Source organism: Brachycentrus maculatus, unplaced genomic scaffold, assembly GCF_059751285.1.
Source record: "Brachycentrus maculatus isolate JH-2025_06_01 unplaced genomic scaffold, ASM5975128v1 h1tg000303l, whole genome shotgun sequence".
Lineage (NCBI taxonomy): Eukaryota > Metazoa > Arthropoda > Insecta > Trichoptera > Brachycentridae > Brachycentrus > Brachycentrus maculatus.
The window spans coordinates 506,907-522,043 of NW_028281053.1; the positions used below are offsets into that span (position 1 = coordinate 506,907).

At 30.9% G+C, this 15,137-nt stretch overlaps 1 protein-coding gene across 2 annotated transcripts; it reads right to left on the reverse strand.

Moving 5' to 3' along the window:
- Window positions 1-1,581: 1,581 nt before the first annotated feature.
- Window positions 1,582-6,650, reverse strand: rnh1 (ribonuclease H1). Of its 2 annotated transcripts, XM_088267667.1 has the most exons (3): window positions 5,733-6,650; window positions 2,729-3,223; window positions 1,582-1,975 (listed from the first exon to the last, which is right to left on the reverse strand). In XM_088267667.1, the coding sequence occupies exons 1-2, from the start codon at window positions 6,607-6,609 to the stop codon at window positions 3,033-3,035; spliced, it is 1,068 nt and encodes a 355-aa protein (XP_088123793.1). In that variant the 5' UTR covers window positions 6,610-6,650; the 3' UTR covers window positions 1,582-1,975; window positions 2,729-3,032. The 2 variants fall into 2 exon arrangements, with proteins under 2 accessions (XP_088123793.1, XP_088123792.1); XM_088267666.1 differs by lacking the exon at window positions 1,582-1,975 and having other exon boundaries at window positions 3,088-3,223; window positions 5,714-6,638.
- Between the last annotated feature and the right edge of the window lie 8,487 nt (window positions 6,651-15,137).

Here is a 15,137-nt window from a genome sequence, read left to right on the forward strand (position 1 = left end):
GTAATCTGTTTTGAAGGAAATGTTACAAATTAACTTTAAACAATGGATACAGACGGTGCGTTTTTTTCTTTGTCCTAAAATTAAATATCATTGTCCTTTACCTAAGTCGGCAGTTGGTACTTACAAAGCAATAAACGCGTGTGGGGAAAGCCCATAAATCATTTTTTATTCGCAGATTTTGAGTTTTCGGCGGTTGTTAAACTGTGTTGTTATTTTCTAATATTTTATTAGTGTTTTTAACATTTTTTTTACTTTTGTGATTTGTGGACTAACATGATTTTATTTTGAGACGTTAGAGACCATTTAACCGTTTTTGTATTGTTTTCGAGTTCAACCTCAAGTTCAAAATATGAAGTTCACTTACATATTTTATATTTCCGGACAGCTGTCTAATGTCGCCCGCCTCAAGATACAGTTTTATCAAAACATTGCCGTAGCTAATGTGTTAATAGCCAAAGAGCCAAATATGCACAATGCAACGGTTAAAAAAAATTAAAGAGACAAATCTGTCATTATTTGCTATTCTAGTAAACCTCAATTATAATTTTAGACCTTGATTGAATCACGAATACACTTAATAAAACAAATTTATGGAGCGAATGTAGTTGGAAAAAGAAGCAGAGGACGACCGAGGAAAACTTGGCACAATCAGGTATGTCAAATACTTGAAAGCGGCCGGGTCAGGAGTCGTAATAATCGTCGGGTATGTATGAGGAGATGCATGAATGTAGAAGAGGCAAAGAATGTTTGCAAAGACAGAGTGGTGTGGCGTTCGATTCTCTCTGCCTACCCCTGCGGTGAAGCGGCGTGATGGTTAGTTAGTTAGTTTTTTTTTAGACTTCATACTTAATAAGGATTTATTTATTGTTAAAAAATAATTTTTGAAAGTAAGGTATCCAAAAGAACACCACTTATTGCGAATAATGTCCTTGGATCTCCTTTGAAAGTTCTCAAGTCAGGTTTGTATGTCGTTATTTTTAGCACGTTTCCAGGTCCTCGTCGGCAAGACGATTTCGCTGTTTGCTTTTAATAAGGTTCATGCTTGAAAAAGATTGTTTGCATGAATAGTTTAACGTTTATGAAGTGATTATTTTAGCTAGCTGGTGCCTGGTGGTCCACCTCCGTAATGTAATGTTCAGCACGCTGGGCTACCGTACTGGAGGTCCCGGGTTCGATTCCCAGGGGGGGTCAAAAAAAATACAAGTGATTTTTTCACTATAATATTTATTCAATATTACCCTGGACCTGAAGCAGAGGACTGATCACCTTTCCTTCATGTGTTAACGATCAAGATAACACTGCGTTTATATGATGCAGTGCCCTATGCACCATAGGGTGCGGATAAGGGTTTGAAGAAGAAGAAGAAGCCTGGTGGTATGCTCAGGGTCTCATATAATCTTTGTTTAAAAAAATATATATCCTTTGTTTCTGTCGAGACACCCATAATATACAACAATACTTTACAATACCCACACCTATTGGATTTCACCATAACTAGAAATCACCAGGTAAACCGGATGGTCCACCATTGTAAGTATATAGCGGAACCATTAAAATAGAGATTTTAATAAAACTAACATGTGTAAGGAATATTTTATTGTAAACTTTTATATGGTAAAAAAAATATTCATTATGACTAAATTCAACAATAATAATACTAATTAATGTAATACAACAATGAACAAAAAGCATAATTTGGATAAACATTTAGTTATACTGCTAGAGAATTCATTTTTTTCAGCAGGTACCAGAAACTTTCACCAATTAATTCCCAGAACTCTGCTGTTTTCACACACAACTGAGGCGTTGTCGCCTGTTCATACAAAACACTGTATTTAATTCCCTACTGACATCTTAATCTCTCTAAATATCACAAAATCAATCAACAGTATCATTATTTGTTTTGAATATTGAAAGCATTAACTTTGTGGATCATCTTGATATATTATTTCGAGAAATAAAAATACTTTGTGTTCTGATCCACTCACACTTTTATTAACCAACTAGTTTCGGCAACAACCTGTTGCCCTCTTCAGGGTTACATTTATTACATATAGTAATAAATGTAACCCTGAAGAGGGCAACAGGTTGTTGCCGAAACTAGTTGGTTAATAAAAATGTGAGTGGATCAGAACACAAAGTATTTTTATTTCTCGAAATAATGTATCATTATTTACCCTCCTGATTACATCCATGTAATCAAAATGGTAAATATTCCTCCAGGAAATAAATAAGACTCCCATGATGTACGAGTATGGGCTTAAGCCCATACTCGTACATCATGGGAGTCATCAATATCATTAATGATACATACTTCCATAAATATGACACTGACAGCTTGATAGTATTTTATGAAAATGGCGAGATATATATATATATATATATATATATATATATATATATATATATATATATATATATATATATATATATATGTATATGTATATATATATATATATATATATATATATATATATATATGTATATGTATATATATATATATATATATATATATATATATATATATATATATATATATATATATATATATATATATATATATATATATATATATATATATATATATAAATATATATATATATATATATATATATAAATATATATATATATCATCCAAAATTATTTTACTATTAAAATGCGCAACATAGGCATAACTGACTAAACGCTATGCCCTGATATTGATAGATTAAAAAATTACAAAAAAAGCTGATCCAGAGAATTTAAAGTGAGGCAATTATGTAAAAAAAAAATTACCAACCACTTGACGCGTAACAACATTGCGGATTCAATTCCTGCCAATTGCAAAATGAATTCAAGAAATATTTATTTTCAATTAATTAAGTGTATGTATTTTTCATATTTGCCTTCCTAATCCTCACTATCCTACCTGACATTTCTCTAAAATAAAGGCTTCTAGGGTTTTACAAAAAAAGGTTTTTTTGCATAATAAAAGGCTCAGAGAAACTAAATCATTCGAAATATAATCACAAGTGTAATGATCAACTGAAGAACTACATCTTATACTTGGCAGCGCCTGCTTTAGCTAACTCGTCAGCTCTTTCGTTCCCCAGTATTCCCTTATGCGCATTTACATACACCCACTTAACATCTAACAAGCCAACGGCAGCATCCAGTTCTCTGAAGTCTGTTTCATTCTTTACCGGCCCTCCAGATGCTAGTTTCCAGCCCTTACGCTTCCAACCTAGAAAATATATACTCCTTTTAAGAAAAGATTGACTTAAAGGTCTACCAATAAAAAGCAACCAATGAATAACACTTTTCTTAAACACATTCGCACTTTTGGAATTTTTAATGGGGAAAGGCAAGTTGAAAATTAACAATATTTACTACATCAGATACTGCACTATTCACCCTACAGAGGAGATGCCAATTTTAAAGGTGTCTTAACTTGATATGAAACATGTATCATATATCGCTCACTCCTTTCAACAACGTCATATATCAAAAAACTTGATTTTTCAGGAGATTGTTTTTAAAATTTAAAAATATATTAAAATGTTTTAAAAATAAATATCAAGCCATATTGAACTTTATACTGTGCAACAGATCTTTTTAGGTAAAACCTAAATGTTTTTTCTCCATTTCAAAAATATTTGAAAAAATAATTAAACAATACCTTTACTTCAATATGATAAAACAATACTTTCTGCCCTATAGCGGATAAATATTATGTTAAAAATATGCCGCTTTTGCTGGGATATAGTACATTTTCTGGGCATTCCAAAAACATGCACAACTGAAAATTTACGATTTTTTATATTAGACGTTGTTGCAAGGTGTGAGCGATGTGTGAACTAATTCGGAATGAATCTCGCCTATGTTTAAAAGGAATAAGCTAATACTTACAAAATTTTGAGTGTGTCCAAATACTTGTTCACAAATCTGGATTATCTCCAATCAATCTTTTTTTCATCTCACCAATAGATGTCTTTAGTGAAGTTCTAGTGATTCAAGAACAATGTTTCGAAATTTTTTATATATATAGAACTCTTAAAAATGTCAGTAGTGTGGTTGTCAATAATGGGTATAATTGGTGAATGTTACACGTATGTAAAGTGATCACTTAAACCAGCCTATGACTATCGTCAGCCCCGCAAATGCCCAGACTTCCATATTCTTCATCTTTGATGAGATGTCAAAAAATAATAAGCTAATACTTCACAAATTCCTCAACTGATGGCGTAACAATCGGCCTACTTCACAAATATATTGAAAAAAACCTTACCAGTATGTGGGATGATCTAAGACCATTGCATATTTTTACAGGTTTCAAAAGTTAATACAATATGGATGTTCAATAATGAGCAGAATTGGCAAATACAAGGTCAAATACAAACCCCTGAAATGCTTAGACTTCCATCTTCTTTCATAAAAAAATAATAATAATAAAAGGGAAGAATGAAACATGTTTCATATCAAGTTGAGACAAATTTAAAGTTGAAAATTGTTGGCACAAGGAAAGAAAAGTTTTTCTCCGCGAAACTCGTGTGAATGATCGGGCCAACAAATTAGTATTTATAGCAGTTCGCATTTGAATGCTTTGTTGAGTTCTAAAAATTTGTATTTCATAGATTATAGATTAGAAATAAAAATGATATCTACGATGCTGCTGACGGGGACATTTTGGAAGCTGCCAAAATATTTCCATGCACGGGGAATCTGTGACACCAGAAATTCACCATTGCATAGTGTCAAAATATCCACAAATCAACCTCGTTTTAATCATGGCAGCTCCTCAAATCATTAGTGTAATGGCAAAGGGGTATATCTGTAACATTTTTCATTTTCTAAGTTTGTTCCACAAAATGTCTAAAATAGTGTATTCCATAATCTGGCTGAAGGATATAGCTGTAGTTGCAATGCTTATTTAGTTTTTTTAAGATGTACATATGCCGTCCGAAAACAATATTTAATTTCAAAAGTTTGTTTTTGCTCTCCTGTAAAATTTGGTATAAGTCAGATATATCCCTTTGCCTTTACACTACCGAAATGTGTCATCAGCATCATAGTTGAAAAAAAAATTAAACTTACTAACTAACCATCACGCCGCAGGGGTAGGCAGAGAGAATAGAACGCCATACCACTCTGTCTTTGCAAACATTCTTCGCCTCTTCCACGTCCATGCATCTCCTCATACATACCTGCCGATTGTTACGACTCCTAACCTGACCACTTTCAAGTATTTGGCATACCTGATTGTGCCATGTTTTTCTCGGTCTTCCTCTGCTCCTTTTTCCAATTACATTCGCCGCATAAATTTGTTTTACCATACCTAACTCACTCATTCGTTCTACATGTCCAAACCATCTCAATACGCCTTTCTTAATTTTATCGATAATGCTTATCTCAGCTTTGCATTCCTTACATTTCACTATTCGAACATCTATCATACATCGTTTTGTCGCACATTCTTCTGAGAGATTGCATTTCGACTGCATTCAGTCTACTTTCATCCTTCTTTTGCCAACTCCATGTTTCACTTCCATACATTAGAGTTGGAACCAGGACTCCATTGTGCACTGCCAGTTTAGCTTCCCCTGATAGGTTTTTATTTGCTATAACTGATTTCAGTGCACCATTCACTTTGTTCCCAGCATTCACTCTCCTTTCTTAGACTTACCTTACTTAATTAATTAAACTTACTTAATTACCTTAAACCTTACTTAATTACCTTAATTAACTAAACTTACCATTTATCCATTTAGTGATAGAGTTGATCACAAACTGTGAGTCCGTGTTGATGGAAAGTTTCCGAATGCCTAAAGAATGAGCTGTTAAAATGGCTTTGGTCGTTGCCTGTATCTCTCCACAATTATTTGTGGCCCTTCCCGAAACAGGTTCGCTAACATTGAGTGGATGGTTTTCTCCAAAGTAAACGCCCAAACCAGCCTTGGCTATTTTAGTGCCGTTACTGGAGCATGCTCCATCTGTGTACACAATCACGTAACCAGACTCATCTACATCAAAATTATAAGACTGTCCCGCGAGTGTGAAGTCCATTTTCCTTTTCTTATTGTCTCCGGTAGAGCTGAGTCCGGAGTCATGTGGCCGCTTGACTCCTGATGTCGTCGCTGGTATCGGGTCGATCATAATCGCCGTCTTCGAGATCCCGGCTCTTTTAAAAACTTTTTTCTTGATATCGCCGACGTCGTTTTCAATTTGATCCATTTTCCGCATAAGCGCGTCGTGTATATCGTCGATATTATCAAACTGAACATCGCCATTTGAATTGCTAGCTGTGAGTTTGGAGGGCGTTTTACTTTTAGAATAAGACCTTACAGTCGATTTAGTATTTGATAAGGAAGTTACACTATTTGCTTGCGAATTTTGAGATCCTGCCGAAATAAATTGTAACGCTTCTTCCCTCGAGTTAAACTTTTTGTATTTGGCTCCCGTAAAACCTTTAACCTCTGATTCGCATCGTGCCCATGTATCGTAAATTCCACACGTTCTTCCTTTCGCCACGGCATAGAAAGGCATTTTTAGTAACAAATGTGGAGATTTAATTTTAGTAGTGGTACAGGTCTTAATTAGAAATTTCAACCAACAAAACACTGAGCTCGACATCTGTCAACTGTCATTGTTTAAAATTTATAGACAATCAACGTAAATATAGAAAAATGGCCACACATTCCATAGACAAAGTCGTAGAAATGTAAGCACCTACTGGATTAAGTATATATTTTAGGCTGTAAAATCTGCAGACACGAAAAACAAACACCTACACGAAATTGGAAATAAATATTATGCATAGATTTTTCGTGGATGATAACACAAAATAATAGTAATGAATTGCCCTCGCACCACTCCACTTGACTCTTTAAAAAATTATGATTATAAGCGGATGTATGCTATTGTTTTACATTATTTCCGCTCAATGAAACAAAAAATACAACAAATAAGTGTTATAAAATTATTACATTTCACATACTTTGGAAATGGCACCCAAATACTGAGATAGAAAAAAGCATGATCATTAATCACCACAGGTCATTTAAAGAGCATGGCGATGGGTATACCATAAATTCTCTTTTCCTCTGAACTACTTCATGGGAAAAGTTTAAGTCTGGCCACAAACGGATAAAGAAAGAGAATATTCCATTAATCTGTTTCTGGTCTGACTTCTCCAATATGTCAAAAAGTTTTTTTTAAAGTTTCTTCTACCTAAATGTAAACTAGTAAGGAAACTTTTGCTTATTTAAACGGCTACTGAGATATCGGGTATCAAAATAAAAAATAACAGATTGGGAATAATGGTATATTTCCAGATTAACATAATTGTTTAGTTCACCTGTGAAATTATTCAGGTTAGTAATTTTCCATTTTACATACCTTCCATAGTACAATACAAAACAAACAGGAAAATAATCATATACATAAATTATGTAAAAAGTAATATTATATAATTATAACAAATATTACAAATAAATATAATTAGTTTATAAAATCTAAATGGTAATAAACAATGTGAACTATAAAGACTTAAAAATAACCATACATTTGTACAAAACATTTCTCTCTAGACCTTAATATTCGATAATAATACAAAATACTCAATATTTCCTACGAGTGTGATAGTATGTACTTTGAAAATAAGCTCAAACTTCTTACAAATTATTCAAACCAAAATGACACATTATCGGTTCACACAACACATTGGATATTCTATATAATGACAAAATATAGTTCACCTACCATATCCGTCAAGTTAAAATAAAAACTTTTACAAGATTTTTACGCTCTTTTAAGAAACCCCACCGAATCTCTGAAATCTAAATCTCTGAGTATTTTATTACAATATTGTTAAGATGACAATCATTTCTGATCGAATCTCTAGAGATTTCATATAATACACATCCACAATTCCTACCACGCATTACTCCAAGAAAACTATGAAATACCAAGAAATACTATTTCACACAAAATAATAATTAAAAAAACTGATAAAAAAATGGATGCAATGAAACACCTTGATACAAAAATAATTATTTGAAAAAAAGTTAGTTTCATTGTGATGTAATAATTCTCCATTTTTGTTAAAACGGATTGGGAAGACTATTATTTACATTGAAAACGGTTATTGAAATATATTTCTAAATAAATCACACTAGTTCACTAGTTAAGTGTTTTATTGTAATTTATGTTAGTAAATTGAAAATTTTGAAGTATTTTTGATTTATGTCTTAATTAATAATTAAAAATTATAATTATATGGCAAAAAGCGATTTGGTTATCTGAGCCACATACTCTGCATGCCTTCAGAGATTACTTTTAAGTACACTTCTATTACAAGGCATTGGGACATGCACTGCTGACAATACATTGGCAGTTCTTGCCTGAAATACGGGGGTCTGTTTTGGGAGAATCCAAGGAACAGACATGGAATAAGTCAATCAAGTTATTCAATCTTCAGATAAGTTTCTTGGACTCAAAATAATATTTACAAAATTCATAAAAATTACGGTGACCGTGCTATTTCGATACTGTCCCTTATTATGAATCATTTCTTAAAAATCAAGTTTTTGCTAAAAAAATGCTTTTCATAAAATCAGAGACAATGATGTTCCTACAGCAGATGTGTAGATATTAAAAGGCCAAAGATATTCAGATTAATTTCTTCTTATTATTATTATCAACAACAAAAACATGGTCATTGCAATCATAAGTAAAGATAATGCTAAATAAAACAATCTATAAAGCCATTTTTAAATTACAATTTGATGATTAAAATATATAATAATAAATTTATAAACTCATAAAAAAGGTTATATTTCAACCATACCACACGTCTTTGGTTATAGCCATGAAAAAAGAGAGATAAATAATATTTTGTTTGGATATATCAATAAACAAATTGATTAAAGTTACCTATGTATTAATACAGGTTGTATACATGCAGTTGCAAAAAAATAAACTTAACGGATTAACTCGAGTCAAGGTAAAAATTAGTATTAGCACTCTTCGACTAGATTTTGTTGATAACATTTCACTGCAGTCAAGTTGCTAAAGGGTTAAGTGATATCATTGAGGTATTAGTAATAAAAAATATCATAAATTAAAATTAAATACTGAAAAAGCCTAGTTTTAAATCCAAAAATAACGTCTTAATCTCACCTCGAGATTTTTTTAAAATTGCACCATCTCAGCTCCGACACATAAAAAAATTCAGATATAAAATAACTGTGTGCTATTACCAAAACATTAAAATTTCTGATTGCATAAAATGAGTGAAAATTTATCAATTTATGAAAAATGCAAGCTTGTGTAGATATCGTTGATGGTATAAAAACCATAAAAATTTGTGAGAGTACACGCATGTACCAATTTGCGGATTCGGCAGATAATTTACGTAATTTATGAATTCAGCAACAGGCTGACACTTTCCATGATTTAGTCAGAGTTCAAGTTCGGCAAATTCCACCAATTTCATGCGAAAAAGTCATTTTAAAGATTAAGTGTAACATGTGCACGGAGCAGAGCTAATAAATAGAATGACTTGTTAGTACAATAGTTTGTACTAACAAGAGAGAAAATTGTTAGTATTCTATTTTGTCATTTGATCAATCAGGATTTTGCCCATTTTCCAGACATCAAGAGAAAGTATAGCGAGTAGAGTAAACACTTAAATTAGAAAGTCACTATTCCAGAATGTTCTAATGTTCATAATCTAGTGTTTAAGTTTTTAAAAATATTGAAAAAATAAATCTTAAATAAAAAAGAAACTCATAAGTTAGGTTAGTATGTTTCCAATTCCTAGATTTGTTAATTTAAACCAATTGAATAATTTCAATTATATTTGAAGTACTAACTTTGTAAATATTTTATTATAACTTAATATAGCTTAGAAGCTAACCGCTTCTTTATCAAGACTGATTAATACTGTTAAATTCGAAACCGGTAGACCTTATAATTAAGTTATAATAAAATATTTATAGTTATTTTAAAACAAAGTTACATTTTGATTATACAATTGAATAATGTTCAACAAGATGTTAAAATCATTAAATAAAAATTTAATTACATTTTGAGAGTTCCGGAGATTTAATTAAAATGTTTAAATAAAAGAGATGCTGTTTGGAAGAAAAAAACAGATTCTTCACATTAAAAATCCATCTAATGTATGATTTGACAATTTAAAAATTAATCTAAAATACTCAACAACTTGAATGGACAGCTTAATAGCTATTTAAAAACCCTATTTAGATATCGCGTGGTAATTAAAGAGCTGCCACAGTTTTAAATTGAATTTAAATATTTTTAAGAAGCCTTATTTAAATGTATATAAGTAATATTATAATACACTTCCATCATAATTTCCACCATATTTTGTCTGATCAGAGAAAAGTCCCAAATCCCAAAATGCTGCAGTGACCTATTTTCTAAGACATAAATAGTAAAACACCAATACGAATGACATTATTATTCTCTTTTTTTCATATCCATACTGCTACATTTTTTTCAATTAAGCTCATATTTTTGAGCTGTAAATTTTAATGCTTTGTGCTATTAATAGAGAAAGATCACTATTGCATCACTTGGTTGGTGACATTTGTGGAAAAATGATGTTTTATATGACTTTTAAATATTAAGAAATGCTAATTAATAACTGCATTCAAATATTACATTTAAATAACGCTATCAAATAACGATGATGAATTTATTAGAATTTCATACATTTTTTATAAATTGAGCTACATCACTTCAATTTAAGGTTCGGTAAGTTTTCACGATAAAACTGTAATTTTAAAGCTAATGAAGTTATAGTACGTAATAAGATTTGCGAAGATTACATTTTTTAATAGAGTGATATTTAAAATACTTGTAAATATTTTAATTTTTAACTATCGGTAAAGATTGTCACAAATAATGTGAAACTTTTATTTAACAAAAAAAGTTGCCAATGTTTCTTATGTTATTTTCTTAGTTTAAAACTATAAAATTTCCTAGCATTATAACATATAAGAAATCAGAGAAAAAGATACATAGAACCAGCTACTTTTCAATTTATGCACCAATGTGTAGAATCAATACTCTATACACAAAGGATTTTATGTATGAAGTGAAAATTATTTAGTCCCGCTACTGGCAAAATAAGTAAGACACATTTGTTTTTAGATTCCGTTCTTTTAAAGTTATATTGAAAACGAAATTAAAAGATTTTCCAATTTTATAGCATATAGCTACATGAAAATCAAATCTGAGAGCGTAAAGTGACAAATGAACTTAATTTTATTTTTTCATAATTTCATTTGAAATTTTAATTAATCTTACTTGAGCACTTATTAAAAACTGTAAAATGGGCTTACCAAAATTTTTAAATTGTCACTTTATATTTTTTGACTTGGGCATTTTTGACTTAAAACAATTGATCAATTTCCACCTAATATGTTAGTTGCTTTTTGCTTAAAGGACAGTGAAATTGTAAATATTTCACCATATTATAACGATTCCTATGGTTATTGCCAAAAGTTTCTTACATATTGTTATACATATTCTGAAAGATCCCAGCTAAGTGCTGTAAAATAAGAAATTTCCAAATGGTACAGCACAGAAAACAATTTTTTTGCTCTATATAATAAATTTGTGAATATTTTTGCCAGTAACGGAACAATTTATCAGAAAACATATTTAATATCATCATTTTGAAATGCTTAAGTTGAGAATAATTTTGTTTTAATGTTAAGGTGTTCAAGCATTTTTACAATCTTGTGCAAATAATTGAATGTAGATTTAATGTTATCAACTCATTTACCCTTTATCATAATGATTAATTACACTAATTGATAGCTAAACACTACTTGTATAAAAGACACACACACTGACACACCGATAGCTACATTCACATGGTATACAGACACGGCATATATTATAAGGGCACATCACGTTCGAACACTCCATCGATGGAGTTACTCAAGTCGCAGGTAGCCAGTTAGGTTAATCTGTACACTGCCATAGACTAACAAGTCTATTTGTATATCAGCCATAGACTAACCTAATCTAACCACACAATACATTTTCTTCACAAAGAAACTATACTATAATATGTATTTGATTTTATAATAACGTAGTACATCATGTAATATAAATAATGGTGTATATAATCAAGATTACGAATTCAAGCACTGGAATCGTATTTGTTACAATGTGGTTAAATCATATTTGTCAACTCCTTAGCGGAGCTGATCATTTTTTCTTAAAAATTTTGAATCGTAAATTATGATTATTATTTTAATATTTCACAATAAACAATAACCCGCCACTAAAGTCACATTACTTATCATTTTGGGATTTTTTTTGGATGTTGTGTAATAACAGTCCATAATAAAACTTACTTTTTTCCGTGAATAAATCTGATAAGCTGTAATTTCTTAACTGATCTTGCAAAATCTCTCTACAATCTAAATCCAAATATACTTTAATAAATGTCAGAGAATTCAGAGAAGTTGAATTACAAATTTGAGAATAAATTATACCATTTGAAGAGGGTGGGTATATGAAATCTGACCAGTCAAAAATATTGCATTAACCCTCGATAACTACTGTAACTAACTGTATTTGTAGATACATAGTAACTAAACATTTGTCGGGCAGACTACGCAATTGAACACGTGAAAATTATCAAAAGTATTTATTAAAAATAGTACTGGTTATTATTTTTGACATCTCATCAAAGATGAAGAAGAATATGGAAGTCTGGGCATTTACGGGGCTGACGACCGTCATAGGCTGGTTTAAGTGATCACTTTACACACGTGTAACATTCACCAATTCTACCCATTATTGACAACCACATCACTCAAATTCTTGGAAGTTCTATATATATGTACATGAACCAATTTAGAAACCTTGTTCTTGAAACACTAGAACTTCACTAGAGACATCTATTGGTGAGATGCAAAGAAGCTTTTTATTAAGCAGAAACTCTTATATTAGTATGTGAGGTCCAAACCCTGGATTATAAAATCACACACATGAGAAACGCCAGAAAATACCATTTTCATTTTTATTATTAAGCTTATAATTTGACCAGATAATTTATTTTTTTCTTCTTCATCTTTGATGAGATGTCAAAAATAATATGAAAATAACTCCTGTAATTGGAGATAATCCAGATTTTGTGAACAAGTATTTGGACACACTCAAAATGTAGTACTGGTTACATGACACATAAGTTCGGTTTATTGGGAATGAATGTAAGAGAGATTCAATAATAAATCCCTATTCCGTAAACAAAGCCTGGCGGGAGCGGGGTGCAGGGAAGTAAGTACACTTGACTTTTTCGGAGAAGGGCGTCGTCGCGAGGATGAATGTTTAGTTACCTAGGGTTAAAGACATGACAGAATAAAAATCTATCTAAATGATCACACAAAACAAATGCATGGAGCTATATTTTTCTTCTAGCTTTACATTTTTATTAATACAAAACACAAAAAGTTATTTATAATATCGTTAATATTGGTGGAATGCACCATTAATAAAGTGAACAGTAGGCAACAGTTCACTGCGTAACATTAAATCAGTAACCCTTATCGACCAACGTAATCGGTATTTACATTTCAACATTTGGTTAATATTATTTCACTACAAACAGACCAATAGAACGCTCAATATTGATCTTTCATTCCACTAAAACACAACTCGAGTTACTTAAAGTAACATTATCATAGGTTAGGCATGTTAAGGTTAGGTCAGCTTAACCTCTATAGTACAAAACAATTTTAAATTTGAAAATTATGAAAACATCTAGATGTAAGATATTAAAAGTGATTTGAAATTGTGTCATACACATACAATATTGTAATGATTATTAATATCTTATGAAATGATAGTGTGTCACTGAAAAAATATAAGTACGAGTACACATCCTCTACAAGAACTAGTTCTATTCAGATAACCACCTAGTTAGAGAGATTATTTTTTTCACGAGTTTAGCATTTCTTAATACGGTAAGCTCCATCACGCTGTTCTTGTAAATTGGATATTTCTGTATTGTACGGACTATAAGACGCACCATAATTTTTTACTCATTCAAAATAAAATTAAAAACATTTTTATTATTAGATTGCAAGGCAGATTAAAAAAAATGATTTCCATCGCTACAATGTTGCCAGATAGGGATAGGTTTCCCGCCATTGAATATATGGCCATTTTAAGACTGGTGGAAATTTAAAATCGCACAGTGGATATTTTTATATTAATTTCGAGTATAAGTCACACCTGAATATCGGAGGCAATTTTTTTGAAGAAAAAAGTGTCTCTTATAATCTGTAAAATATAGTATTCACTATATAATTTAAATGCAGCATTAAAATTAGTATCAGAGTACACAAACTGTAGCTAAATTTTGTCGCCTAAATGCTCATTTGTCCATTTAGAAAAAAGGTATTTTTTTTTCTTATTTACGCGGAAAGACTTATTAATCTTATACACACACACAGGAAACAAATTTTAAATTCTCGAATATCATGTTCTTTAAATGATTTGAATGGGACAATCAGATGTTTAAAAAGTCGAAGGTTTATATGTAGAAGACTTGCTGCATATATTGTAAATCCCGGAAGGTAAAATTTTTATAAAATATCAAACATATGTATAATCCAAATATGTAATACATTGATATTATACACTTTGAACTATTGAATACGTAATTTAAACCAGAAAATATACAATGAAAAAAAAATACATAATTGATTTGCGAGTTATATCCTAAACAATTAGAATCAAATCCGATTGAGTACGCATACAAACAATTCTCTATTACCCGACAATAGCAAAAACACTCTTGCTCTTAAACAATGACAAGCGTTTGAGAGATATATAGGTCGATATTCTCTTAAATATCTCATAAGGCAGTGAATATTGGCAAAGGTGATTCATTTAGGCATAATTGGTAAAGCTCCGGTGAACTTCTACAAAGCTACATAAAGGAACGCCACCAGAATCCCGACAATGACAAACTTATAACTTAACCCGACTTCAAGAAGCTGGCTAAAAAATAACTCCACCAAAATGTCCATACCTAGTTGAATTAATTGTTAGAATTGACATTATGTTTGTTGCAAAATCTACAGCGACTAGTATTATGTATGAAAGGT